Source organism: Pteronotus mesoamericanus, unplaced genomic scaffold (genome assembly GCF_021234165.1).
Source record: "Pteronotus mesoamericanus isolate MK-2021 breed Mesoamerican mustached bat unplaced genomic scaffold, CSHL_Meso_final contig_2, whole genome shotgun sequence".
NCBI lineage: Eukaryota > Metazoa > Chordata > Mammalia > Chiroptera > Mormoopidae > Pteronotus > Pteronotus mesoamericanus.
In genome coordinates this window covers 14,676,253-14,702,722 of record NW_026555084.1, presented here as the reverse complement: position 1 = coordinate 14,702,722, position 26,470 = coordinate 14,676,253, and the positions used below count along the sequence as shown (strand labels likewise).

General features: G+C 53.4%; 2 protein-coding genes across 9 annotated transcripts in view; one reads left to right on the top strand and one right to left on the bottom strand.

Moving 5' to 3' along the window:
• Positions 1 to 5,548: 5,548 nt before the first annotated feature.
• Positions 5,549 to 13,569, top strand: GPX3 (glutathione peroxidase 3). Its single transcript, XM_054568165.1, has 5 exons — positions 5,549 to 5,719; positions 10,217 to 10,370; positions 11,525 to 11,642; positions 12,056 to 12,155; positions 12,549 to 13,569. Exons 1-5 carry the CDS (start codon positions 5,633 to 5,635, stop codon positions 12,768 to 12,770), a joined length of 681 nt encoding a protein of 226 aa, XP_054424140.1. The 5' UTR covers positions 5,549 to 5,632; the 3' UTR covers positions 12,771 to 13,569.
• Positions 13,561 to 26,470, bottom strand: part of TNIP1 (TNFAIP3 interacting protein 1) — a 41,617-nt gene continuing 28,707 nt past the window's right edge. For 5 of the 8 annotated variants that reach the window (XM_054568158.1, XM_054568164.1, XM_054568157.1 and 2 more), the window contains 10 exons: positions 25,389 to 25,478; positions 23,786 to 23,851; positions 23,509 to 23,640; positions 21,328 to 21,456; positions 19,269 to 19,400; positions 18,138 to 18,263; positions 17,535 to 17,600; positions 16,944 to 17,135; positions 15,430 to 15,520; positions 13,561 to 14,810 (listed from right to left, as the gene is read on the bottom strand). In XM_054568158.1, coding sequence (XP_054424133.1) covers positions 14,776 to 14,810; positions 15,430 to 15,520; positions 16,944 to 17,135; positions 17,535 to 17,600; positions 18,138 to 18,263; positions 19,269 to 19,400; positions 21,328 to 21,456; positions 23,509 to 23,640; positions 23,786 to 23,851; positions 25,389 to 25,478 — 1,059 coding nt within the window. In that variant the 3' untranslated portion in view covers positions 13,561 to 14,775. Of the gene's footprint in view, positions 14,870 to 15,429; positions 15,521 to 16,943; positions 17,136 to 17,534; positions 17,601 to 18,137; positions 18,264 to 19,268; positions 19,401 to 21,327; positions 21,457 to 23,508; positions 23,641 to 23,785; positions 23,852 to 25,388; positions 25,479 to 26,470 lie in introns of all 8 variants that reach the window. The other 3 variants (XM_054568160.1, XM_054568162.1, XM_054568161.1) reach the window with 3 other exon arrangements.

The following is a 26,470-nucleotide window of genomic DNA, read 5'->3' as shown; positions in this document are numbered from 1 at the left end:
TTGTCCTGCTCTAGAGTTTATTGGTTCCCTCTAGATCTCATTGGCTTTGTGCATTGTTAGCTAACCACAAGGAGTAGGAACTGGGCTGTTTACAGTTTAGTGACTGTTTATAAAGATTGTTATTGCTACTCCAGTACTGTGGTCTCCCAGCTAACAATGACCTAGAGAGGTTGGAGGGTGGGCGGAGTGAGGCGGAGTATGCCTCTGTTAAGAGGCATAGGTAGGGAACCCTGCTAAGATATGGGAGAAAGGGTACTTGTTTTGGGTTCCAGCAACATATAAAAACATCAAGAGAAGGGAAGGGAATTTTTTCTTTTCTTTTTTTTTTTTAGAGAGAGAGGGAGAGGGGAAGGGAGGGAGAAAGAGAGAGAGAGAAGTATCAATATGAGAGAGAAGCATTGATTGGTTTGCCTCTCGTATGCGCCCTGACCAGCGACCGAACCCACAACCCAGGCATGTGCCCTGACCGGGCATCAAACCTGTGACCTTTCAGTATGCATGACGACGCCCGATCAACTGAGCCACACTAGCCAGAGTGGGAAGGGACATTTTTAACTGAAAGCTTGGAACTGTATCCAGCCTAGATCCAACTCTTACGGACACCTGTATTTGCTGTGGGAGCCTGGACAGATCACTCAGTCTCTCTGAGCCTCAACCTCTCAGATGAGAGGGTTGAATGAGATAGTTTCTAGGGCCTCTTCCCCCTTTTATAACTCTCCCTCCAGTAAAGCAGACATTGGAGGGAGTGGGGGTCATTAATTACATTATACCATGTGCAAAACCGTATTTGCCAGGCCAAGTCCTGCTGAAATTAAACCAGGAGACAAGAAAAGCAAGCAGGCCTGAGACTGCTCTTCTTAGAAGATCTGCTTGTGCCGTTGGTCCTTGGTTGGCAATCAGGAACTTTGATTTCAAGAGCATTTCTATTGTTCCAGAACTGATAAGAGCAGCTCACTGTGCCTCAACTGTTTGTACCAACAATGTGGTTTGTGCTGAACACCTGCTTTCCTCCTGGGAGTGTACAATTACATGCAAGGCAGATGATGCCCGCATGGCTAGCCTGCAGCACAAGTCCTGGGCGCTGAGTCTCTAACAAGCATCCCTGGTAGACAGCGCTTGACATGTGTTGTCGCAGTTTGTTGCTAGAGGAATTCAGCTCATCCTGCATGGCTCACCTGGGAGAGGACTCTTGGAAGCTTGTACCTCGTTTCTTCTAGACTTTGTCCCATGCATCTTTTCCCTTTGCTGATTTTACTTTGTATCCTTTCACTGTAATAAATCATTGCTTTGAGTATGATCACAGGCTGAGTTCTGTGAGTCCTCCTAGTGAGTCACTGAACCTGGAGGTGGTCTTGGGGGAACTCAGACAGGAGACAAGCCTAGATTTCACAGAGGCTATAACCCTATACTGATCTCTTATTTTCACAGAGGCTATAACCCTATACTGATCTCTTATGAACAAATAGCTTAAACCAGCGCTATCCAGTAGAAATATAACATCAGTTCCATGTATAATTCTAAATTTTCTAGAAGTCATGCTTTAAAATTTTTTTAAAGTGAAATTAATTTCAAGAAGAATGTTTTCTTTAACCCAATATATAAAAATATTAACATTTCAACATATAATGATATAAAGATTTATTGAGATATTTTTACTTTTTTTTTTTTCATAATAAGTCTTCAAAAACCAGTGTGTACTTTATATTGATAGCACATCTCGATTTGGACTAGGCATATTTCATGTGCTCACTAGCCATCCATTTAGTGGCTGCCCATTTATGTTGACAACCCAGGCTTAGAGATACTGGCAAGTACTCTGGAGACAGTATATCCGGGTCAGAATCCTTGTTCTGCCACCTACCAACAGTGTGACCTTAAGCAAATAGAGTTAACTTCTCCATGTATTTGTTTCCTCATCTGTAAAATAGAGATAATAATGTTAGCTGCCTCATGAGGGTGCAGAAACTTCAAAAAGTGCACAAATCTAACACCGTGCCTGGTGCGTATAGGATGTTGGGTGAATGCTGGCTGTAACTCTTATCACCCAAAAGCTTAACCCTCGAGATCAACTTGCCTGACTCCTTGTTCCATAGAGGAGGAAACTGAGGCTCAGAGTTTGGACGACACTGGTTTCCAAAGCAGAGTTCTAGCCACCTCGCCTCCTGATAGACTCCCTGCCTCCTGACTGCCTCTCAGTTCTTCAGTTTCTCCCCTCAGTTTCTGCCCCTTCTTCAGAAAACAAGCGTCCGGCCCTACCTGGGTTCTGCAGCCCTGTTTTGATCGCAAAACAGGGCCACTAGCTGAAGTTGGCATTGAAGCGCTGGGGGCTGGGCCTCCCTGCTGTTGCCTCCATCGGGGTCCATTCGTTGGGCCGGCTGACCCCATCACTGAGTCCGGCACTTACTCAACAATGGTGGGGCTGGATTCCATTGTTTTGGTTTTTACAGCTTTTTCTGTTTATTACCTCATGTTCTATGTTCCTTGGAGACACAGAACATCAACACCTTTTTGAACCCCCTTCCAAGTCATCTGCAGTCCCTATTCACCCTCCAAGCATGTATGCTGGTAAGTAGTGAGCTTCCTGTATGTCTCAAAAAAAGAGGGTGAAGAGGGTGGGTGCCCCCTTGCGGGGGATGCAGTAGAGCACTTTCTCAGGTTGTCCGCAAAACTGGCTTCCGATGTGTCTACAGCATCTGCCTCCACCCCTCCTTTCCCAAAACCCAATGCCAATCACTTACTGTCCTCTGATGAGCTCACTCAGCATAACTCGCCTGGCTTGTGAGTCTTCCTATCAGGTGGAATCAGACCAGTTTTGTGGGCTCAAACTTGTTAACAGGTGCTGACCTGAAGCTCTGCTTATTCTTCAGGCGAAATAGTGTTTTATTTATTTAATAGGTTTTTATTGAGTCCTGTGCAAAGTACTGGGAATAAACCTTTTGGGTGCCTTATGATTTAGTGTAGAAAACAGACAAGAAATGACAATAAAGCATCACAAAGGGTTAATATAGAAAGTGTCAAATGTTCTAGAAGCCTTAAGGGGACCTGAACTATAGTAAAGGGACTGTATAGGGAGCCCTGAACCAAACTCTTAAGAAGTGACCCTGAAGCTGAGACCTGAGAAACGGTAGGAGAGGACCTGTTCAAGAGAGACAGCGGAGAGCTCTAGGCACAGAGAGGAAAAGCCCGGAGACAAGAGACTGAAGTCCAGCACAGCCAGGATGCAGGGCATGAGGGGTGTGGCGAAAGGCGGGAAGCCACTGGACTTTGAGGACATTGCCTGAAGCACGAAGGAATTTGGACTTTATCCTGAGGGCAAGAGGAAACAGCCTAGTGGAGAACAACATCTTTCAAAACAGAGGGTTCCTGGGAACAAATCGACCAAACTGTGCTTAAAACGCTGCTGGTGGGAAGGCTGAGGAGTGCTGTTTTCTTCCTTGCCTTCCTGCGCTTTGCGCTGAGGCTCAGGCCTCCTCTGGAAGCCATCTCGCAGCCTGAAGGCCTCCTCAGGGCCAGGCTGCGCTCCCCTCAGCCCTCACTCCACGGCCCATGAGACCAGGACTCCTGAGTGTGGCGCAGACAGGCCTTCCTGAGACCCGTGGCTCTGCAGGGCCATGGAGACCACTGCCGGGAGGCTGTCAAAGACCCTTGTGTACCAGATGGACCCGCTGAGGCCCAGAGAAGGAACGTAACTTGTCGATGGCCCCACGGCAGGCCCCAGGCCTTTAAGGCCATCTCTTTTCCGCCAAAGAAACTGAACAGCAGGGCTGGGACTAGGGTGAGGCAAGTCAGGCACACAGGGCGCAAAATTTCAGGAGGTGCTCACTCTCAGACACCAGCTCTGCACGCGCATGACCGTAGGTGCTCAGCGTGCCCCATCCTAGGTGCCCACTGGCCTCATCAGAGTCCTCGCTGTAGTGAACATACCTTGAGAGCAGAGATTATAACTTCCAGAAAACTCTTTGACATCTCTCATGGTGTTAACGTGATGCGAGGCACACATTTTGAGGGTCATTCAATGGCTACAGATACAAATGATCAGTGGATTTCTGACAGACTGATAGGTCTCATCATCATATGGATGTTTGTACCTTTGGGTACATATGACAATCAAAAGATGACAGAACAAAATGAAGGGGGCCCGAGACTGGGGTCTAGAGACCTGGGTTCTGGTCTCCTCACTGCCACCTATTTGCTACGGGAAGTTGGGTAAATTATTCCCCGCCCCCGGGCTTCAGTGAAATGGGTGGTTGAATAAATCACATTTATTGAGCACATACTCTGTGTCAGCCACTGTTCAGATGTGTCTGTGCTTTAACTCATTCACAGACTTCCTGGCTGGCATTCAAGATTCCCTTTGTTTCAACAAGCTGTGGTTTGAGGTAAGGAAGGCCTCACAGAAAATGTGGGACTGGAGACTGGCCTCTCAAACTCCCACAGGAACACGTCTTAAATCATAATAAAAACATGGTATCTCAAGGTACTTCTCCATGAGAAGACGGAGACTCACTTGTCCCAGAATCCCCTTTGGAACCCGTCTGAAGGCAGAATCTCAGCCTCTGCCCCCAAGATTCTAATGCTGTGACTCTGAACTGGGGTCTGGAAATCTGTATCACAAACTTTCCAGGTAGTGAGACATGTGGGAAGCACTGACCTCAATGCGCGCCCCCCATCTGTGGACAGAATCATACCTGGACGGCACAGACCTGGAGCTGCCTGATCTGATGATCGGTATCTCCAAGCAGGGAAATGAATTCACTGATTGAGCAATGCAGCAAATATTAAGCACCTGTTATATTCTAGGCTCTGTTCCAGGTGGTAATTATGGTCCCTACTCTAGAGGGACTCCTGGTCTGTCACTTATTTTAGGAGCAAGTCATCTAGCCAGAACAAGCAGGGCTTTAGAAATCATCAACCACTCCCATGACACAGGGGGGAAACTGAGGCCCAGACAGGGAAAGCCATTGGTTCAGACTATACAGGCAGCAAATGTATTTTCTCCTCCCAAAGCAGCTGAGGCACCCCGAAGTCCTCCTAAGAGCGGGCTGCATTCAAAATCCTAGGGCAACCAGTTTGGTTCTTCTTAAACATTAAACCTACACAGAGTAAATAAATGTTCCTGGAAGTCTAACTTCCGATCTGGCTGACATTTTAAATCCTCAACATACCTTCAACCGGAATGGGGGCAGGAGGGAAGTGGGAACACCACGGGGTGCTTAGAGCCTGCGAATATGAAGTGCGCCCGAGGACTGAGCCCTCCCATCAGTTCTTCGGTGCTGTCTAGAGCGCTGGCTGTGCTGGAGGGCGCTGTGCCTGTCTCCTCCTGCACTTGAGAGCCAAAAGAAGGGGGGGGGGTGCCTTCCAGGTGCACGAGGACCCGACTCCCCACCTCTTTGCCCAGACTTGCTTACGTCACTGTCGCCCCGAGCTCGGGGAGGGGGAGACGAGGTTAAATCGTGCCCGCCCCTGAAACGCCAGCCGTCCTGCGATTGGCTACAAGGACTCCGGGCCGGCCGCGGATTGGTCATCACTGAGGGCTTGAAAGGTGGCTGAGAGCGCCGGACACCTCAGTCGGACGGTGGCCCGGGATCGGACAGCGTCTCAGGCGCGAGCCCGAGACGTCCTCCAGCCCGCCATGGCCCGGCTGCTCCGGGCATCGTGCCTTTTGTCCCTGCTCCTGGCCGGCTTCGTCCCGCCGAGCCGGGGGCAGGAGAAGTCGAAGGTGAGTGAGCCTTCGGGGTGGGGGGCCGAGGAACGCGTATAGCCCGCAGGCGTCCAATCCTCGGTGGCGAGGCACCCCTCTTCCTGGGCTCCCCCCAAGGAGGGCGACACCTAGGTGAGAGGGATGCCCTATACTCCGGTTGCTTCCCTCTCGTGCGGGGGGACCCGCACCCCAGACCATCGGTCTCCTCGCAGTTCCATATGTGGGAGACGTGGGTGCCCAGGGTGGGCAGAGTGAAGAGGGGAGCAGAGTCCCTCTCCCCGAGTTTGCAGTTTCTTCCCCCAGGCTATCTCAGGGTCGCCTTGCTACATCCATGCCACCTCTGAACCCGAGCTACTGCCCTCCAGTCAGACCTGAAGGGGGTGCGGCCACAGAAAAGGGCCTAGAGCCTGGGCACCTGGTTGGCAGCGAGGTTCCCAGGGAGACTGACAGGCCCCAGGAGCAAGGGAGGGATAATTGCAGCTGGGGTGGGGGGTGCTGTTTTGAAGAACTGCCTTGGGGGTTCTTCTAGCTCAAGAAGAAACGCAGGTAGAAATGCACTTGGATTTGGGGCATTGGTAGAAGAAGCAGACATCTGTGACGGAAAGAACACTGCACTGCATCCAGGACCCTGACTAGGTCCCTGCTCCTTTCGAGGCCTGTTTATCCACCCTCAGGAGGTGTATGGGGGGCGGGGGGGACAGTGGCCCAAGGGAGCTGATGATTTCAGCAGGGAGGCTTGGAGAAGCTGCAAAATCCACACACTGTTCCCTGAAGGGGTTCCTGCTCTGGGGCAGCCTCCCCACCCACCACCTGCTGCCCACACTGGCCTGAGCACACCTGGTAGTCGGAGCAAGCTGGGGACGCCGGCTCAGCAGGAGAGCAGAATGTTCCTGCGCCTCGGTCTCTCCCCAGCCAGTTGTGTGACCCTTAGCTAGGCCAGGATGACCCAGCACGCCTATCTCCGTGGATCGTGTATGCCAAGGCAGGCCCTGTAGACTTCCCCTCTTCCCCAGGATAGGGAGGCAGAAGCTGGGCAAAGACCCAAAGAGAGAGCTTTCCGTCTCCAACCTACACACACACTCTCACTCTCTCTCACACACACACTCTCTCTCTCTCTCTCTCTCTCTCACACACACACACACACACATGCACCCCATGCTTGTGTAAGCTGCAGGGAAGCTCTGATCCTCTGGGTTTCTAGTATCTTCTACATCTTTATTCTGAGATCTTAAGAGTCTATGATTCTGTTTCCAAAATCTTATCCACTGCTCAGGAAGCCCATTACAAGCACAGGGTTCCTTCTGTCTGCTTCTATCCCCTATCCTGTCCTCAGCTGAAACCCCATTCAGTGTGTCCATCCTTGGAGTCAGCCTAGACTAGATGGCTGTCAAGCCTCCTCCTTTGTATCCAGACCTGTTCATAATCTCCGACTGAAGTGGCATTTTCCAGAGCAGGAATGGGACTGATTTCAAGATTAGGGTGTGGAGTGAGGTGGGAACAGACCACCGGCAGGTCAGCACCATGGAGTCAGACCTATACCCTCAGTTTGGGGAGAGCCAGAGAAGGGAAGATTGGGCCCTCCCTCAGGGAGGCTGGAAGTAACAACACGCACCCCAAGAACAGTGCCATAGCTGTGTGTTCTCTGCAGAACTCTGGGAAGGAATAGGGGGTTCAGAGAGAACAGGGTGGGTATGGTCTAGAAAAGTCTCAGGGTGAGGTATGATTATATCAGATGCTACTCGCTAGGACTTGTTGGCTAATGGTTCTAGGACTCAACTGCTTACCCTACCCCCACCCCAGGGCCAAGAGGTGGGGCATGTGGAGCATGGGATAGACCGAAGGTGATGGCCCCAAAGAGATGTTTGCCTCCTCCCAATAAAGGCATGGGCTGGAGGACAAAGGGAATTCTCCTTTCCTTGCTGTGCCCCTGCTGCAGGCCAGCTTAAGGCTGCCCGGACTCCCTGTCCTAGCTCTACGAAAGGGCTGTGCAGATGCTGGAGACAGTAACAACTGCTGACGTGCACAGGATCCTAGTAACCGCTGGTTTCTAGGTGACTAAACCAGGCAGAGAGAATCATGGAACCAGAGGCTGACGGAGCTGAAGGGCCCTCAAGACAGCACTGAATCTGACCCCATCTCCTAATGGAGGAGCGGGGAGAGGAGCAGGCACAGAGGCACGGCCAGGCCCAGGGGTCAGGTCTCCTGCCCTCAGTCAAGTTATCCTTACATAGCACTGCATTGATGGGGGTGGTGAGATGGGAGAGGAGAAAGCCACAAGCCCAGCAGCCCCAGCCAGCCGGGGTCCTGGCGGAGCCCCCACCCGCCTCCCGCTCTCCCCATCAGAACTCTCCTGCCTCGTCTGGCAAGGGTAGGGGAGGATCGAGGCACCCCCGCTGCCTCTTCCCTCCGTCTCCTCTGGTCTGGCCTCCCCCGTGGAAGGTGCAGGGCTCTGGGGTTCCAGGGGCCCAGACGAGGGACAGGGGCTCACATGAGAACTGGGCTGCAGTGGTGAGTGCAAGCCATGGCTTCCCTGACCCTGGGCTACCCTCTGACACCCACCCCCACCCCCCGCGTTGGTCTGGTCCCTCCTGCTGGGGACACCCTGCCATCTAGACAATAATGTGGGAACAACAAGGCCCTTTGCCCTTGCTGCGGGCAGAATAATCACTATCCCTTGATGTGGGGATATCTTTCGGAGAGGCTTTCAGCACAGTGTGACCTGCCAACAGATTCTCACAGCCATTTTGGAGAGGCTCAGAGAGTAAAAGTGACTTGCCCAGGGCTACACAGCCAGCAAAGACTAAAAGCTAAACAGAGGAGACGCCCATTGCCCCGCCCCCACCCCCGCTACTACGCCCAGAGTGGATCTGCCTGTTGTTTATGAGCTTTCATTATTTGGACAACCTCTTGGCTTTTTTCCCTCTCCATTTCCCAGAGTGTGTTTTCCAGTCAGGGCAGGGTGGAGGAGGCGGAGAGGTGTGCAGGGAGGCCTTGCCTTCCGGCTGCTGGGCCTCTGTGACCAGCTGGGCTATGGTCATTGTGCCCTTTGCTGTTTGTGTTTTGAAGTGGAACTGACCGCAGCTGGGGCCACGGAGGCCCAGGGGCTGGAGGAACGCTGGGCTTTGGTCTGAGGCCTGCCGTTAGCATCCACCAAGTCATGGAGTGTGGAATATTAGACTCATGTAAAGCAGGGAATTTGTACCAAAGCCAAGAGAGCTTGCGGCTCTCAGGGGATGGAGGATCCCTGCCTCACCTGGCTCAACAGGCCTGTGGCATCTTCAAGGCAGAGCTGGCTTTTCTTCACCCTCCGGGAGCCACGCCCTGCCAGTCCAGATGGTTCCCTTCACCCGTTTGAGCGAAGGAGGTACCTCACCTTGACAGCAAGTCTTCTAGGACTGATGGGAAGAGAGGGTGTGGATTTGCTTCTGAAACTCCAATCACCTGTCTTCATCTTTCTCGGTTAGTTTGCCTTCCCACCTCTCATAGGTAGTCAGGGCCAGGAAGCACCTTAGAGATTACCTGATACAATAGCGGCAAATTCTTTTCTTTCCCATCACGACCAGCCCACCTGCTGACTGTGTCATTATTGCCACGACGCCCTTTCTGGAGCAGAGGCAGATTTTTGTAATCTGGGCCGGAAAAGAAGGAGGAGCGGAGCGGAGTCAAACGCAATCTCCCGCTGGCTAGCAGTAATCCCGCTGATGTAACGCTCTCAAGCCATCGTGGCTGAGAATAGCTGGTCCAGTTCAAGGTTCTCATTTTATAAAAGAGGAAATGGAGGGCCAGAGAAGAGAAAGGGCCAGTCCCGGACCACACAGGGAGTGAGTGAGTGGCAGAGCTGGACATGGAATCCAGGTCCACTGACTCGCAGTCCATGGCTCTGTCCCTACTTGTCATGGAGCAGCAGTTGGGCAGAGAGGAAGGCACGAGGGTCGTCACCCCAACTGCTCACTCGCAGGGACGTCTAATAAATGTGAGCCGCTGTTCTTTGCCCTTCATCCTCATGGCAGGTCTGTCCCCAATCCTGGCGCCCACTCCCACATCCCTGTAACGACAGCCTCAGCTTTCCAGTCCTCCAGGTTTGGAATCTCTGAATCACCCCTGTCCATCCCTCCACTTACTTCTCTCTGCTCAGGTCTTCCCTTACAATGGTCTAGTTCAGGCCCTCGCCATCACTTGCCTGGGTTGTTACAACAGCCACCCACCCAGTCTCCTCCCTCAGCCCATCCAGTAACACAACCACCGGCACCAGGGCAGTCTCCCTCGGGACCTGGTAAATATTTATAAATCGACATGTGCTGTGAGGTAATGATTACAATAAGTCATTCTCTAGGCTTCCATAGCGCTCAGCAGCATGCTAAGTTCTTCCATAATCATTCCCTGGCACAAGGAACCCTTGGTTCCAGTCTAGTTCCAAAGCTTGGAGGTGTCTTGGCATCTCTCCTGATCTTTGAAATGGAGATATCCCAGTTCCCTTCCAGCTCTAACCGCTCCCTGGCGCTGGGTCTGTTGCAGACGGACTGCTATCCTGACGTGAGTGGCACCATCTTCGAGTACGGAGCCCTCACCCTCAACGGGGAGGAGTACATCCCCTTCAAGCAGTATGCTGGCAAATACGTCCTCTTCGTCAACGTGGCCAGCTACTGAGGCCTGACGGGCCAGTACGTTGGTAAGAGCCCACCCCGCCTCCCCTGCTTTATTTGGAGGCTGCAGAGTTGGGAATATTTCAATCACAGGTGCTTTTCTGGTGCAAGGGGGAAGGGGTGACCATGGTCATGAGGTTCCAAACCATGTGTCCCCAGTTCTGTGTTCCATGGTTTTGTGAAGATGGTGATCTAAGCCTGAGATTTGATTGCCTCGGAAACGTTCTAGAAGGTTCCCTGTTTTCCTTTTTCATCCCCGGTCACCGCACCTGCCCTAAAAGCAGAGGGATGGAGGAGACTGGGTTTGTGTCCAGTGTCCTTTCCCTGGAGTAAGAATTGGTAGCTTCGTCTTGCTGAGAGCTCCTCACCTGCCCTCAGCCCATCGCCCTCGGCGCTTCTCGGCTCGTCTGGAAAGCAGGCAATAGGGTTGAGGCCCTTTCACGGGGGCTTGGTGATCTCTAGTGTCCCCCCTCCTTTCCTTTTAGCTGGGGCAGGGTAAAGAGGGATCATGAAGGACACCACCCCCAAGCTGAGCACAGTGGGCTGCTGGGTCGCGGCGAGGGGCTGGCAGGAGACAAAGGCAATCTGAACATCCTGCCTGGCAATTACAGGCGAATTCCTGCAAGCAGAGCGACAGCGGCTGGAGGTCCCAGTGGTCAGGGGCGCTCTGTCTACAGTGCTTCTGTCAGGCCCCTGGGATAGAGCAGCGCGTTTGTGCGGGAGCTGGGTTGGGTACTGGCCTTGTACAGGAGGCCAGGGGCCACTGAGGGAGCTGGGCCGGGGCCTCCCTCGGATCCCTGAATTCCGAGTCCGGGAGGGCCGCGAGGGCCTCACCCAACCCCAGGGAAGCCCTCTGCCTTCTCCCAGGGATGGATAGTTTTTGCTCCAGGAAACTCAATCCTGAGTCCTTAAGGAGCCTGGCCCAGGTGGGGGACTTTTGCCATGGCCAGGTGACTAGCTTACGTTACCTTTCTTTCCCCCTCACACCTCCAACCCATCCGGCTTAGAGTCGGGAGGATGGGACTCGGACCCCAGCACTGACACATTCACTGAGTGACCCCTGGCGAGCCCCCCGTCAGGCCTCAGTGATTTCAGCTGTGCCCTGGGCAAGCAGGTGGCGGTGTGATGAGGCAGGGCTCGTTGCCAGGCTGTCCGGTCTCTGCTCTCTCCCCCGGCCCAGAACTGAATGCACTACAGGAAGAGCTTGCACCATTTGGTCTGGTCATTCTGGGCTTCCCCAGCAACCAATTCGGACAACAGGAGCCAGGAGAGAACTCGGAGATCCTACCTTCCCTCAAGTGAGTGCTCCGTGTGTCCAGAGAAAGCTCCTCCAGCACAGCCAACCCCAGGTCCCAGCCCAGGCATCTCTTGCATCAGCTCCCAAGAACTCCTCTCCCTCTCCAGGAACCTCATTAGTGATCAGGGGAAGAGGGGAGAGGAGAGGGACAGGGACGGGAATGACTGGTTGTGAGTGCATTATGGGAGGAGGGGGGTGCACATAGGGGGAGGGGTCACTGACAAGGTACCAAACTGGAGAGGCTGCAGACCCACCTTACACCTATGCACATTCAGTATTCACCGGTTCCCACTGCCCCCTACAGAATCCAACCTAGATTCCCAACACCCCCTGCCCTGTTCCGCTCCTTCCTTTCATTTCTGAGCCCTGTGCCCATCCATCACCATGGGACCCACCTAAGAACATTCCTCGTAGGCATGTCCGACCAGGTGGGGGCTTTGTCCCCAATTTCCAACTCTTTGAAAAAGGAGATGTGAACGGAGAGAAAGAGCAGAAGATCTACACGTTCCTGAAGGTGAGTGCGCAGCCACCGTTGTGGGAGTGGCTCTACCTAGCTACCACTGGCTCTGGACAGGGCCAAAGCCGCTCTGGGCTCCGGTCAGGCAGAGACGAGGCCTGTGCCACCCTGCCCCGTTCTTGGGCTATCAGGAATATCTTATCATCTAGCATTCCAACTAGAGAGCTTTTCACACCCTAGAATCTCATCAGCCCATTTTACAAACAAGGCTCAGGCCCCAGAAGGGACAAGTTAAAGGTCTTACAATCTGCTAAAGCCAAAGACGGTTCTGAGATCGTCTTTGACCTCCCAAACTGGTGCTCTTTTCTCTGCATCAGGCTGTTCTCTTGCCCCAGGGAGGAAGGTGGGAGGGGCCTGAGGCAGGGTTAACATTACTCATCCCTGTTCCAGAATTCCTGTCCTCCCACCTCGGAGCTCCTGGGCTCACCTAGACGCCTCTTCTGGGAACCCATGAAGACCCATGACATCCGCTGGAACTTTGAGAAGTTCCTGGTGGGGCCAGATGGTAAACCCATCATGCGCTGGTACCACCGGACCACGGTCAGCAACGTCAAGATGGACATCCTGGCTTACCTGAAGCAAAAGACAGCCCTAGAGCTCAGTGGGAAGTAATTGAGGCCTGCCCCGCCCACATCCACCACGCAGGGCTGGGGAGGGACTCTTGTTCGGGAAGGAATCCATTTCTCCAGCCACGCCACACTCCCACCATAGACCCTGTCCTGTTATACAAGGCCCCAGCCCGACACAAAAGTGTGCATATAATTATGTGTATTGCTGTGCACGTGGGTGTCTGCCCACATGCCTACAGGTGTGTGTGAATGCACCCAAGTGTACAGCTGTGTGTGTCTACCTGAATGCCCAGGAACGTGTACCAATGTGTGCCCACAGCTGTGTGCTGTGGAGAGGGCGAGAATACCCTTTTCTCTCCAGTTCTCTGCTCCAGTGATAACAGTTCACTTTCAGCAGAGCCCAAAAGAAAAACCAGCTCTAGATCCAATTCTGCTCTATCTGGACCTCAGCTTTGGGGCCAGCATCTCCCACTGCCTCTAAATACCACCACTGAAGTGCCCAGAAGTTTCTGGATCTGCCACTGTCCAGCCTCTCTCCTTCCTGAAGGGTCCTCCCAAGCCCCCTGCCCCACCCCATAGTGTTCCCTGAGCAGCCAAGGCAGACGTGAGCGCAAGGGCCACATTCTTACGCCAGGAGTGGCGTCTCCATGAAGGAGGGGCCCGAAGCCCTTGTGGCGGACCTCCCCTGAGCCTGTCTGAAGGGCCAGCCCTTAGTGCATTCAGGCTGCAGCCCGCAGGCAGGGATGCCATCCCTGCTACTTCGGAGGATGTGCCCTCACCCCTCACCCTGACCCACTGGCCTGAGACTCGTCCGTTTGCCCAGTAAAGGCCTTTCTGCAGCAGCTGAGCCTACTGTGGTGCTTCCTCAAAAGGGCCGGGGGAGGGAGGAAAAAAAGACATGAAGGGAGTGCTTCGGGCCCCCTTTTTGGTTTCTGCATAGGCCCACTCTGCTTCTCTCACTCAGCGTCTGGAGTTTACAGAACATCTATTCTCATTCCCCACCTTCCATAATTCTCCGAGGAGGCTAGGGCCGAGGTGAGGTGTTTCATTTGCCAGCAAGGAAACTGAGACACCCAGAAAGGCCCAGGCCTTGCAGTGTCTCCTGATGAGTGACACGCAGGACTGGAATTGAGACCCAGCTCACCCGGCTCCCAGCCCAGGCTCCTCCCACTTCCCCTGGATGCCCCACTCTCCCGGGGGTCCTGAGCAGGACCCCAGGGGTATCAGCCAAGGCTGATGGTGATGCTCTCGGGAGACTGGCGGAAAGGCACAGAGGGCAACAAGGATTGACTGGGATGGGGACACTCGTTGGGACATAAAAACACCAGTCACAGAATCTTCCATTTGATTTATGTCCAAGATTCGTGCAAAGAGCTGCCCAGGCAAGGACAGCCACCCCAATCCGGGCCTCCAACACCACAAACCTCCAGCGGTGGGGCGGAGGGACTGGCAGCTTCAGGCTGGACCCCTTGGCCAATGTGGCTGGCATGGCCTTCATCCCAGGCTGCTGCGGCGCTAGTAAGGCTGCCTTGGGCAGAGGCTGAGGCCCCGCAGCAAAATCCTGTTATACATCTTCTGTTCCCAGAGGCGAACCTACTCTTCCCGCAGTTCCTCACAGAAGGGAAGGGATGGGCGCGGTCTACATCTGCTACTACAGAGCTCGAAGCAAAAATCAGACACACAGGAATTGAACGTGCTTCCTGGAGGGGCTGGCCCACTTGTGGGGAAGTTGTGAAAGAAAGGGGTCTCAGCTGCACCCCACTTTTGAGATTGACGTCCCCTGGCGGATTCCACAAAGGACGGCAGGTCCTCTCTCCACTTGGGTGCAAGGCAGCGAGTTTTTTCCAGTCACGCCAAAGGGCGGGCCCAGACGGAGGCCTTCTGGGCAGACCCTCCCCAGTCTGTAAACAGTTCAGGTTGGTGCCCATCTCAGCTTCCTGTCTGGCTGACACTCTGGCCACACAGAGCACGTGACCTCGAGTTTTTTTGTAACCCGAGGTCCACTGGCTCTGCAAGACGAAGGTGGAGCCAAGTGACGTAATCTGGTCTCACTGAGGCCCCTTGTGGTCATTTTTTGTGGAGTCTAAATAAACAAAAATTTTGAAGACTTAAAGATGAGGTAGTACAGTAGGTTTCAAAGTCCTGTGGAAACCAATACAGTGACAGTGAAAATAACAGCTAGAGTGATTGAGTATTTACTGAGTGCCCAGCCCTGGGCTAAGCACCTTAGGTACGTTCATCATTCCACCCATTCACTTCAGCCCTATGAAGCAGGCAGACTGCTATCCCTTTATAAAGGAGGAGGAAGCAGGGGCACAGGGCGGTTTTTAAAAACATGTCCCAAGTCCCAGATCTAGAAAGTATTGGAGCCTAGTCGGTCTGGCTCCAGATCCTGGAAGTGGGGCATTTTCTGGAGGATGGGACAGCTGTGCCCATGTGGCTACCTCCTGCCTCTCATCAGAGCAGCCTCCGAGGGGCCCACAGAGCCTCCAGGACTCTGTGGGGAACATAAGAAAGTGACTGAGCAGCCCGCTTCCCCGCTCCCAGCCACCAATTCCTCCAACCACACTCCCACCAGCGGCCTGCCGCCTCGGCTTGCACACTTTCTGAGAAGGGGCTTGCTACCTCCTGGCAGAGCCCGCGCCATTTCTGCACAGCTGAGGCCCTTCCAGAAGTCCTCAGTACTAGAGGATCGTGCTTACCTGGTTCTGCAGGCCTTGCCATGGGCGAGTCCATCACTTGGGAGGTCTGATTGCGCATCCCTCCATAGGGTGGTCGCCAGTTGTATTCTGGCTGCAACAAGACTGGTGTTTAGTAATCAATAACCACACTTGAAAATTACAATAGCAGCTATTGTGCCAAAATGGTACTAAATACACATTCATCAAGTATACAGTTATCCCTTGGTATCCTCGAGGGATTGGTTCCAGGACCCCCCCGCCCACCAAGGATCCCAAAATCCACAGATGTTCGAGTCCCCTATGTGAAATGTTCTAGTATTTGCATGTAACCCACATATATCCTCCCCTATACTTCAAATCATCTCTGGATTACTTATATAATACAATGTAAATGCTAGCTAAATAGCTGTTATACTGTACTGTTTAGGGAATAGTGACAAAGGAAAAAAAGTCTGTATATGTTTAGCAGAGACACAATTATTGTAGGCCTAACTACACAGTACGTGTAAGCAACAATGTAACGTTTTTTTTCTGAATATTTTTTTTTGTTGAATTTATCGGGATGATGGTGATTAATAAAATTATACAGGTTTCAGGTGTACAATCCTATAATGCATCGTCTGTATATTGATTGTATTGTGCGTACACCACCCCAGGTCAAGTCTCCTTCCATCACCATTTATCCCCTCCTTACGCCCTCTACCTCTCTGAGTATTTTCAGGCTGTGGTTGACTGAATCCATGGATGTGGCCCCAGGGATACGGAGGGCCGACTACTCAAATCCTTACAACAATCCAGGCTGTCACCCTCATTTCACAGGTAAGGAAACTGAGGTTCAGAGGGGTTATGTAACTTTTTAAAGGTCATCCATCTAGGAAAGCGGCCAAATTTCTGGATTACGTGAATCCAGGTCTCTATAACCCCAATGCCTGAAGCCCCACACTATGCCCCAGTGTTTAAAGATGCGTGTAAAGAATCGTCGCAGGGAGAGAAGCTGGAAGAGAGGCCGGAGAGGAGGCTGCTGTCACTGTCCCAGTGAGAGTGGGGTGCTGAGGGGGAGCTGTGGCAGAGGGACTGGACAGGACGAGACAGGTGACAGCAGCTCTTGGGAGAAAGAATGAGAAGCAAGGAAAAGAAAAGAGCAAAAAAGAGAGAGAAGAAAAAAGAAACTCAAAAAAGAAATGAGACGGAAGAGAAAAAGAAAGGGAGTGGATGCATGGCGAGGGTCAGCAGCGCCTGACTACAGGTGGGAGTCAGGAAAAGCCAAACCCCCACTGTGACACGCCTGGCTGGGTGGGTGGAGGGGGCCCTCCTCGCTGCTCCGCCCTCTTGGCCTTCCCTGTCCTACGTCAGTGACGCTGAGCAGCTCTGGACTGGACTGCCCTGCCCCTGGGATAGCGTCCGCCCGCACACCCGTGCTGTGAGGAAGGAGCCCAGGCCGGAGTCCCTGACACCCCCTCACTTGGCCTTGCCCTCTGGAAAGCATCTGGCGCGGCCTCCGTGTGCCCTGGAGTGAAGAAGGGTCACAGACTCACCAGATGGAAGAGGCGCGAGTTGTGGGGTGGGGGCGGGTGCTCCATGGGCACGGGGGGCGGGAGGTATCGGATCTGGGACCGGTCCTCAAAGCCGTGGTGCGGCACCATGGCTGGCATGGGCGGGTAGGCGTAGGGGTAGGCCGCGCAGAGGTGCTCCGGGTGGGGCTCCACGTGGTAGCGCTCTGCCGAGGCCTGCAAGGAAGGCTGAGGTCTGGCTCCAGCCTGTGCGGCCGGCCACAGGCCCTCCCCAGCAATGCCCATCTCTCTCTCATCCTCTAGAACTTTAGTTGTCTGAGGGCAGGTGCCTGGGCACAGAATGCTGCTGCGTAGGCACTGAACACTGGTACATGGTCAGGGAAGGCTGGCACATGGGCACAGATGGCTGGGACATGAGCGTGGAATATCAATAAGGATGACAGCTCATGTGGCCCGAGCAAATACCCTGTCCCAAGTGCTGCTCTAAGTGCTCTGCCTGCACGACCTCATTAGCTGGCTGGGCGCCTGAACAAACACCGCCTCTCCCAACAGACTGCAGCTCCCTGAAGGAGGTCAGGCAAGGGGAGTGCCGCTTCCTTCCTCAAGACCCCTCACCTTTGCCTTCCTCTTCTGCTGTTTGAGGGCTTCTTTCGCCTTCTCTTCATCTTTGAATGCTTTTAGCTAAGAGAAGAAAGGAGGGAGAGATGATTGTTGGCCCCAGCGCTTCCTGGCCAAGCCTGCACTCAGGGCTTACGCAGCCCCCGGGTTGACCAGCAGATGCACGGGGCCACCCGCCTGGCTTTCCCTCCCTGTCCCAGCCCTGGGGAAGGGCCCTGTGGGGCAGAGCGCAGTCCGGGCTGGTGGCCACAGGTAAGGCCTGTTCACTGTACACAGGTCAGAAGGGCTCCAGCGAGCTCAGTGTTTCTGGGCTTCCATATTAACACTTTTTAGTTGCACGCTGAGAAACAGTGGGAGACTCAGGGCCAATCCCTAAATTGGCTTTTCAAAGGCATAGAAAGCGATAGTGGAAAGTCAGAGCCAGAGGTCAGAGTGGGGGGGGGGGGTGTCTTGCTGAGATACTGAGGAACTTGGTAGCAGAGCTGGAAGGAGAAGCAGTGAGTGATCTGACATCCGGCCTCCCCAGGGACCCTCCAATCCATGCCCCCGGCCAGCACGAGGACCGGCCAACGGCCCCCTCCGTGGGCCAGCTCTTCTCACCTGGGCATTCGACAGGGTGACCTGGGCCTGCAGTTTCTCCACCTGCTTCTTCAGCTCTTCCTTCTCCTCATTCATGCGCTCACGGTCGCTGCGCTCCCTCTGGAAGTCCTCCTCAAAGATCTTCACCTGGGGGGCAGGGGGCGCGGTAAGGGAGGAGGGGCAGCTGAGTGGAGCCCTGGGCCTGCTGCTGGGAGTCACAGACGTCAGAGCTGGCGTCACCGCATCTTGACAGCCTCCCCGCCCTCCTCAACTACAGAGTCCTTCTGGATCCCTTAGTTTTATATTCAACACAGGGCTTCGTTTAAACAAGAGATCTCTGGCCATTACACAGTCCGGTCCCTTCTCTCTGCTTCGGTCCCAGAGGTGGAGGCCGTGGGACCAGAGTGTGGATGGAAGACCCTCCAAGAGCACAAGGCCTGCAAAATTCCCCCCAGGCTCCAGGGGTGCCTGGCGGGGAAGGGGCTGAGACGGGGCTCTGCCTCTGCACCTGCGGATTCAAATCCTAACTGGTTCCAGGTGACTTAGCAGCACCCACAGCACAGCACCACGCAGAGACACACAGGACAGCTATGACCTTTTCAAGCACCTTTCAAACCTCCTGTGTCCCTCAAGGAGAAAGTCTTCATTTTATGCTAGTGGGCCTTTAATGCCTCTCGAGTATGTGTGAATTTTCCTTAAATGACAGCAAAGGGGACTCAAGTTCAGAGTCTTTATCAGACAAGAGTATCCAGCTAGAGTTTAACACTGGCTTTTCCTGTATTTCTTGCTTACAGAGACTTTTTATTTATGCAAATAAACAGGTTTTTCTATTTATAGTAGTGATATAAAGCTCCCTTTTAATTACATTTATTGGAAGTAATTTATTTAAAATTTATTCTTAACATACTAGGTAAATCATGGCACAGTCGGGGTATAAGAATGGCTAAATCCTAGAGGTGGCAGAGAAACGACCTACTGAAGGACACACTGCTGGAAAGGATAAACCTCTAACCAGACCAGGGTGCTGGCCAACAGCTAGAAAGTGAGCTACTAACTATAGCTCCCACATGATTCCAAGCACCTCCTGGGTGCTCAGGGGTGCTCCAGCTCCCATCGGGCACCTCCCACCTGGCCTCCTCCCCTCGGGCTCACCTGCTGCTTCAGCAATTCGTTCTGCGTGACCAGCTCCTGTTTCCTGAGGAGGCCCCCGGCTCCCTCAGGGCCCCCAAAGGCTGTTGGTGGAGATGACGGGGCGGCCTGGATGCTAAGTGCTTCCTCTAGGGCCTGAGATCAGGAAGAGAGAAGATGGGCCCATCAGCAGAAGCCCTGAAAGTTGGGCACTCCTGGCAGGGTCATCCTCAGGGACCTGCTTCCTGATGCTAATGATGATAATAATAATAACCACCACCACCAGTGCTATTTTATAAAATGCTACCCTATTTATTAACACTATACACTTATCATTTCATTGAATCCGCTCCACAGTCCTGGGAAGACTATCATCCCCATTTTCCAGATGTGAAAACTGAGGTTGGGAGGCCTGAAATGATTTGTCCAAAGTCACAGAGCTAGTTAAGTAGCAACGTGGGGATTCAAATCTAGCATGTGCCGTTAACCAGCAGCCTAAACTGGGGTCTTCATGTAGAAGGGAGAATTTCCCTTTCCCTGAGCACGTGTGGCTCAATCCCAGCACCCAGACCTAGAAGGAATATTAAGTCCTTCAGGGGAATCTTCAGTCTCCTCGACTGCTGCCTTGCCTGAAGATCTTCCGCTTCTACAACCCATTCCCACCAAGCCAACCCTCCCATCCTCAACCCTTCTGCCATCAGATTAGACTGAATTTTAATTTCAACTTGCTCACACCTTAAAAGGTTTCTACTGACGGATTTCCTCCTTCAACCCTGTTAACGTGCCACTTGAGAACTTTGCAACACCTCTCAAGATGGGCCACCCTCGTCACCACTGAACTTCAGCCCCAGGGACAGCAGGGCCTCTGCTCGCTGTGGGTCAGCAGAGCCCACACTTGGTCCCCTTGACTCCCCGAGAAACACAGGCAAACAGCTGAGCCAGGAGTCCATTCGGGATGCGCGAGGGGAGGCTGTGGCTCCCTCCCACCTCCTACTCCCTCTGCCCCATGTTCTGGTGAGAGGACGGAGGTCCAGGGGCAGGGAGAGCCTCGCACCCGTCATCCACACCTGTGTCTCTGTCCCCAGCTACACCAAGGAGACCTGGAGGGCAGTGATCCTGCCTGTGCCATCTCTGTGACCAGCGCCATGGACCATATTCTGCCTGGATTTAGACCCCAAATCCCCTAGCTCAGGACAAATCATTCTGTTCTCTGAGATCAAGTCCCAAGGACCTCAGACTCAGCATAATCAATGCTTTTCAAACACCAAAACCACAAGGGAGGGAAAAGCTGGCCCATGATGGAACGGCTCCTCCAGGACTCCAGAGGACGTTTCCTTTCAAAGTTCCCTCCTGTCGCTGCCTCCCTCTGACTCCTGCATGGGAAAGGGGTCCGGGCTGGAACGAGTCCAGCCAGGGCTCGGAGGGCAATGTGGAGGCCCAGAGAGGACGGGCCTGGCCCAGCCCACTGCCGCACGCCTTGGCTCAGAGGACAGGGCTCCTACTTTACCCAGCCCACCCTGGGCGCCCCGTCTCCCTGGATCCCATTCCGCAAGGGCGGGAGCCCTCAGGCCCCTGGTCATCCACTCCCAGCAGCGAGTACTTTCTGGACGCGTGCTTGGTGCCAGGCACTGTGCCAGGCGCCAGGGGGCTATGTCCTAGAGAAGACACGCACGTCCCACCACTTCATGAGAAAACAGAATGTTAAATAAGTAATCACAAGAAAATGCGAGAAGGGGCGTGAAAGGTGTTGTCGGAACCCCAGGGGCATAGAACAGGGTGACCTGAGTAAGATTCCGGGAAGGCCTCGCTGACCTGAGCAGCGTGGCACTGTGTGAGGAAACAGCACGCCCAAGGGCAGAGAGGGGCCGGGCAGAGGCTCGTCCCAGGCTGGCCACTCAGGGTGCGGGGAGGGAAAGGCAGCGGCAGGGGAATCTCAGGGCGGCACCGAGGCCCCCGGCGCCAGCGCCCTGACCCAGACGCACCCCAGTCGAGCTGAGGGTCAGGGGTGCTGGTGACGGCGGGGTGTGGTAGCTGGGCTCAGGGAAGCTCTGCCTGCCCGAGGGACCAGGGCCGAGGCGCCCACCTTGTTGAGTCGCTGGATCTCCTTTTCCTGGTAATCCCGCTGCCGGGTCAGGGGGCTCAGCTGATCCTGCAGGTGCCTGACCTTCTTGCGCAGCTCCTTGGCCTCTGTGGACAGCCGCTCCTTGTCGGTCTGCAGGGAGCACAGCTTGGTCAGCAGGAAGCCCCTCCAGGAGGCCGGGGCCCCTGGCCCTGCCTGCCCCACACTCACCCAGGCGCACCCCGCCCTCGCCCCTACTCAGCAGCCCTCAGCGCTCACACACAAGGCACCTGGGGCTGAGGGCAGGAAGGCCCATTTTGGTGAGTGACAGGCCCGGGGCTCTGACACCAGCTCCTCCCCCAGCCGGCTGACACCTGGGGCGCTGTCACAGCCCTGCCTGGTCTAATCTTACCTGTCTGCCACAGGTAAGGGCTTCCTAACATGAGTCACAGGTGCGCTTCAGGAGGTCTGAGAGCCCCAAAACTGAATGTGAAAATTTCTCTGTGCAATTTGCTAGGAAGAAACGCCCCAGTTTCTTCCAGATTTGCACAGGCATCTGCTGTGACACACTGAAAGTGAGAACTGCTGAGCCTCTCTAAAGGACCTTTCTGCTCTTACAGTCTCTGAACCTGGAGGAGGGGAGACGCTCAAAGACTTAAACGCAGCATAAGGCCCAGAGTGTTCTCCACATAGAAACAGCACTGTTAAGTTAAAGGAGAGAACACTATAGTCGAGAAGAAATCAGGGAAGGCTTCAAGGTGGAGGCGCTGACCCCCACCCCCACTATGGAACAATCAGGGCTTCTTCACTGCAGACGGCCACAGCTGAATTGGCCTGTAGATGGCATCAAGTCCTAGCCCCTTTATGTGACGGGAAATGACTACGGGGAGAGGGAAGGTGACTTATCCCTGGCTACACAGTGAGCTGGGGCTTGAGCCCAGGTCTCTTGATTCTGGGGCTCTCCCTCAGCTCGCAAGTCAGAGAAAGTGTTCAAAACGGGACGGCAGCCGTAGCTGGCTGAGGGCACCTCGGCCAGGGCTTGTGGGCGCTGTCAGGACTCCTGCTAAGGACGCCCCAGGGTTAGCGTGGCTTCTGCCACCTCATGCCCATGCTCTCCCCCAGCTGAGGGAGATGCTGTCAGGTCCGCCCACTGATGTGAGCCAGGGGACGGGACCAAAGAGCCAGGGGTCTTGCTGACAGTCACAAGATGTGACAGCATTCAAGAGAAAAGATAGCAGTGTCCTCCCCAACACTTGTCTTCAAGGGGAGGGGCAGCCACGGAGAAAGGCTGACAGCTCAGATAAGGCCCCTGGGTGTCCCATGCCGATGAGAGGGAACTCTGAAGTGCAGTCTGCGTTGAAAATGTCCACTTTTAAGCTAAACAGTAACAGCCTGGGCCCAGTTCCCATGAAAAGGAAGACATTGCAACATAAAACCTCCCACGAGTCTGGGGGTCAAATGGCCTTTCCTCTTTAAGCTGTAACAGGATCCTGCAGGGCCGTGGCTGGTATCAGTCGCACGCATGACAGATCAGATGCTACTGCTTCAGGGAAAGCATTCTTGGCCCCCCAGAATGAATCTGGTTCCTGTTTCTGCCCTCTCCCTGATCCCTGTAACTTCTCCTGTGTAGTCCTTAATACTTAACACACTTCTGCTAATTTGCTTCTGTAATCCATTGTTTAGTGTCTTTTCCCCCCCTCAAAGCTGGGATTGGACTGTTCACCGCTGAGTCTCTGTGCCCGGCATGATGCCAAGTGCACGCTCTGCTGAACAATGACTCGACGAACAAATCAAGAAGCTCTGTCTCTTGTTTACGCTCCTCCCCCACAGTGAGCCATCACAACTCCCACCAACAGCACCCCGCCCCCAGCCAGTGCGCCAGGGCCTGCCTTCTCTCTCTCTGATATTCTGCTTCCTTAGCCCATAAGATTTTAATTGAACAAAAAGTCCCCCTGAAGGAAAATAAGAAAATATAAAAGCAATCACTAACCCAATCTTCTCCACTTTTAGAGGGAAACTGGGGCACAGGGAAGGAACGTGCCTTTGCCTGTGGCCACACAGCCCTTTAACGCCAGAGCCAGAGCTGGAACCCCGGGTCTTCCGACTCCTGCCCCACCTCGTTTACGCCACTGAGCTCCCAGTTAGTAGGGAGGGAGGAGAAGGCCTCCTGGAGCTGAACCCGCGGGGCCCAGGAGTCACACTTGCCTCCTCCACTTCAATCTTGGACTTGGCCAGGAGGAGCTTGCGGTCAAAATCACGCTGCTTCTGCTCCCGCTCAGCTTCCAGGTCAGTCACCTGCTTCTGCAGATCCGCCAGCTTCTGGCGCAGCTCAGTGATCTGGGTTCAGAGGCAGAGGGATGGGGTGCATGAGGGCGATTGTTCAAAGCTGCTGAGAAGGAAGCAGCAAGCAGGACAGTGGGGATGCGCTGACGGCAGCCGAGAACCTGGGTGCAGCCTTGTCTTCCCATAACTCCCACGCTACCTTCTGCTCGTACTGCTGCTTCATGGACCGGAAATGCTGATCCCATTGCTTGTTCACCTCCAGCAGCTGTGGGGAGAGATGGGGGTTGGGAGGGGATAAGCAGAGAAGGACCACAGAGAGCCACCTCCGTGCACACCACCTTCCCGAGGAGCGTGCCGGCTATGCGAACGCTGGCTACCGCCACTGCCTCAAGCCCCTGCTTCTCAACAACTCAACATGGCTCAAAGAGGTTCCCCTTTATCAACTGCCATCTTTTATCGCTGCCAGGACGGTGAGACTACCACCAAGACACAAAAACAGTCCATAAGTTCTGTGTACAATTATGTAAAACATACCCATTTACAGGGTAGTTTGGGACTATGCATAAAAAAAAAAAATTTCATTCTCTCTAACCCAGTAATTCCAGTCTAAAGAAAAGTAACCAAGAGAAACACTTGCACATAAAAATCTATGTACTGCACTGACAACTCAACAATGTTTGTATTATAAAAAAATCTAGAGGCCAAACTAAGCACAGGAAAGTACAAGATAGTCAGCCAATGGAGCACTGTGTAGCTATTCCGAAAACCCACACGCTGCCTCAGTTCTAAGATGATGGCACTACTTGCTTGCCATTCTCTCAACATGACAATTCCTCAGGGACAAAAAACAACCCCACATCATTAAATAAGTAAAGTAATTGAAAAGGGTATCCCAATTTCTGAAATACAGAATAAAAAGCACTCAGAATTGAAGGTGTATTTTTATATATACTTATATACACCTTCAAAGTAGTTTATTTTAAAGAAAAAGAAAAAATTTTCAATGCAGTATGTATGATTTTTTTCTGCCATTTTAAAAAACGGGTTCTAGATCAGTAAGTACATAGAAGAAAAAAAGGAATCTGTAATGAATTGTTGTTAACTGTGGTCATCTTTAGGAGATGAGATTCTCAAATCTTTTTATATTGCCTTATGGCAATACAATCAGAAAACTAAAATTAATGTGCACGTAAGCAAAAGACTAAGGGAGCCCGACTTCCGAATGTGCTGGTGGCCCACGGAGGCAGAAGGGCCCAGGGCCCGGGAGAGGAGCCTGAACTCTGTGGAGAGGACGGGCTGAGAGGACAGAGAGGGCCTGGCTCCACCCGGAATGTGGCCTGGGGGTGGGAGACGGCAGACAGACAGGCAGGAGGCACAAGGGAGTGACCTCAACTTCCGAAGACTCTCAGCTGGTTAGAAGTGGTGCCACGAGAAGGCATGGGATTTCTCCTGCTATGACAGTCCCTCCCTAGACCAGCTACGTGGTGACAGATGCATGCCAGGCTCCCTATTCCTGAGGCTAAAGCTCACCTACCTTATCGCAACCTCTTTCTACCATTCAGAGTTTAGCGTTCCTAAACTATCCCTCCCCTGCCAACAATTTTAGGCTGTGCCCCAAATGCCACCTCCTCCTCAGCATGACCCTTGTCAGCAAGGGGACTGATCAAGAGACAAGAGACCAGGGCTGGTCTCTCCCATGACCAGATGGTTCAGTGATCACCATGGCAACTCACCATGGTGACTAAGGGCGAGCCAGAGCCATGGTGGGGCCTGTGTCCTCTGGGTCCCAGGAGGCCACCTACCTCTGTGCGCTGCTGCTCCAGCATCTTCACCTTCTTCTCAGCTGCACCCAAGACTCCCACCTCTGGGATCTTACCTGCTGTCACACTGGCCTGGGGAGAAGCACAGGGGGGCCTTTAGCAAAGCCTCGAATAACTACTCTCTCACCACTCAGAGCCCCTCTAAGCCCCTCACTCAGTCTCCCATCTCTCTACCCTCCCATCCACCAGGACACGCTACACAACCCGCCATGACTAGGCCCCTTGGGGAAGCCCCCTGAGATCACAATCCCCCACCCGCCCCGGCCCCGCAGCAGCTCACAGGCCCACCTGCCCAACACCTGGCCCCCCTGCCTCGCAGCCACTTCTTTCCCGGCTGAGGCTCTAGCTCTTAAGTACTGCCACCTGCCTCCCCCCACCCCGACGGCCACGGGCCATCCGCTGGTCTGGAAGGCAAGAGTGATCTGTTTTTAAGTGTTTTATAAAATGATTATTTTAAAATGCTTTTAGAAAATTACAAAAATAAAGGTGTGTGTATGTATGATTAGTACGTGTACATGTACTTCCTAGATCTGTCCTCTGAGAGAGCCTAAAGCAGTGACACCGCAGTAGCAATGTGCACACCTAGCGCACAGATCTTGGCTTCTAGACACCATTCCCCAACAAAAAGGGGACAGGGTTCCTTGGACAAGTGGTTAATTCCAGGGCCGGGGCAGGGAATGGGTTTGGAGCATCTTAATGAAGCCAGAAAGTAAGAAAGCACTTAATAATAATAACAATAATAATGGCATGTCAAATGCGCATAGGAGACAACTTCAAAGAGCTTCCTATAGCCAAGCTGGAACAATGAGAACAAGAAAATAAATCATGATGGTATTGGATTATAACCCAAAGAATAAAATAAAGATCCTTGAATCCATACTGGTAGAAAGAAATAGCTGAATAATTAGGTGGGGAGAAGGGACAACTCTTCCTTACAGAAAGACTTCCAATCAGTGACTGCAGAAGGAAAGAGGGAAACACAAAATTGCCATTCCAATACCACAGTTAATCATAACCACTGCAGCGAGATTCACCTACGGATACCGAAATCAGTGAGCGAAAGT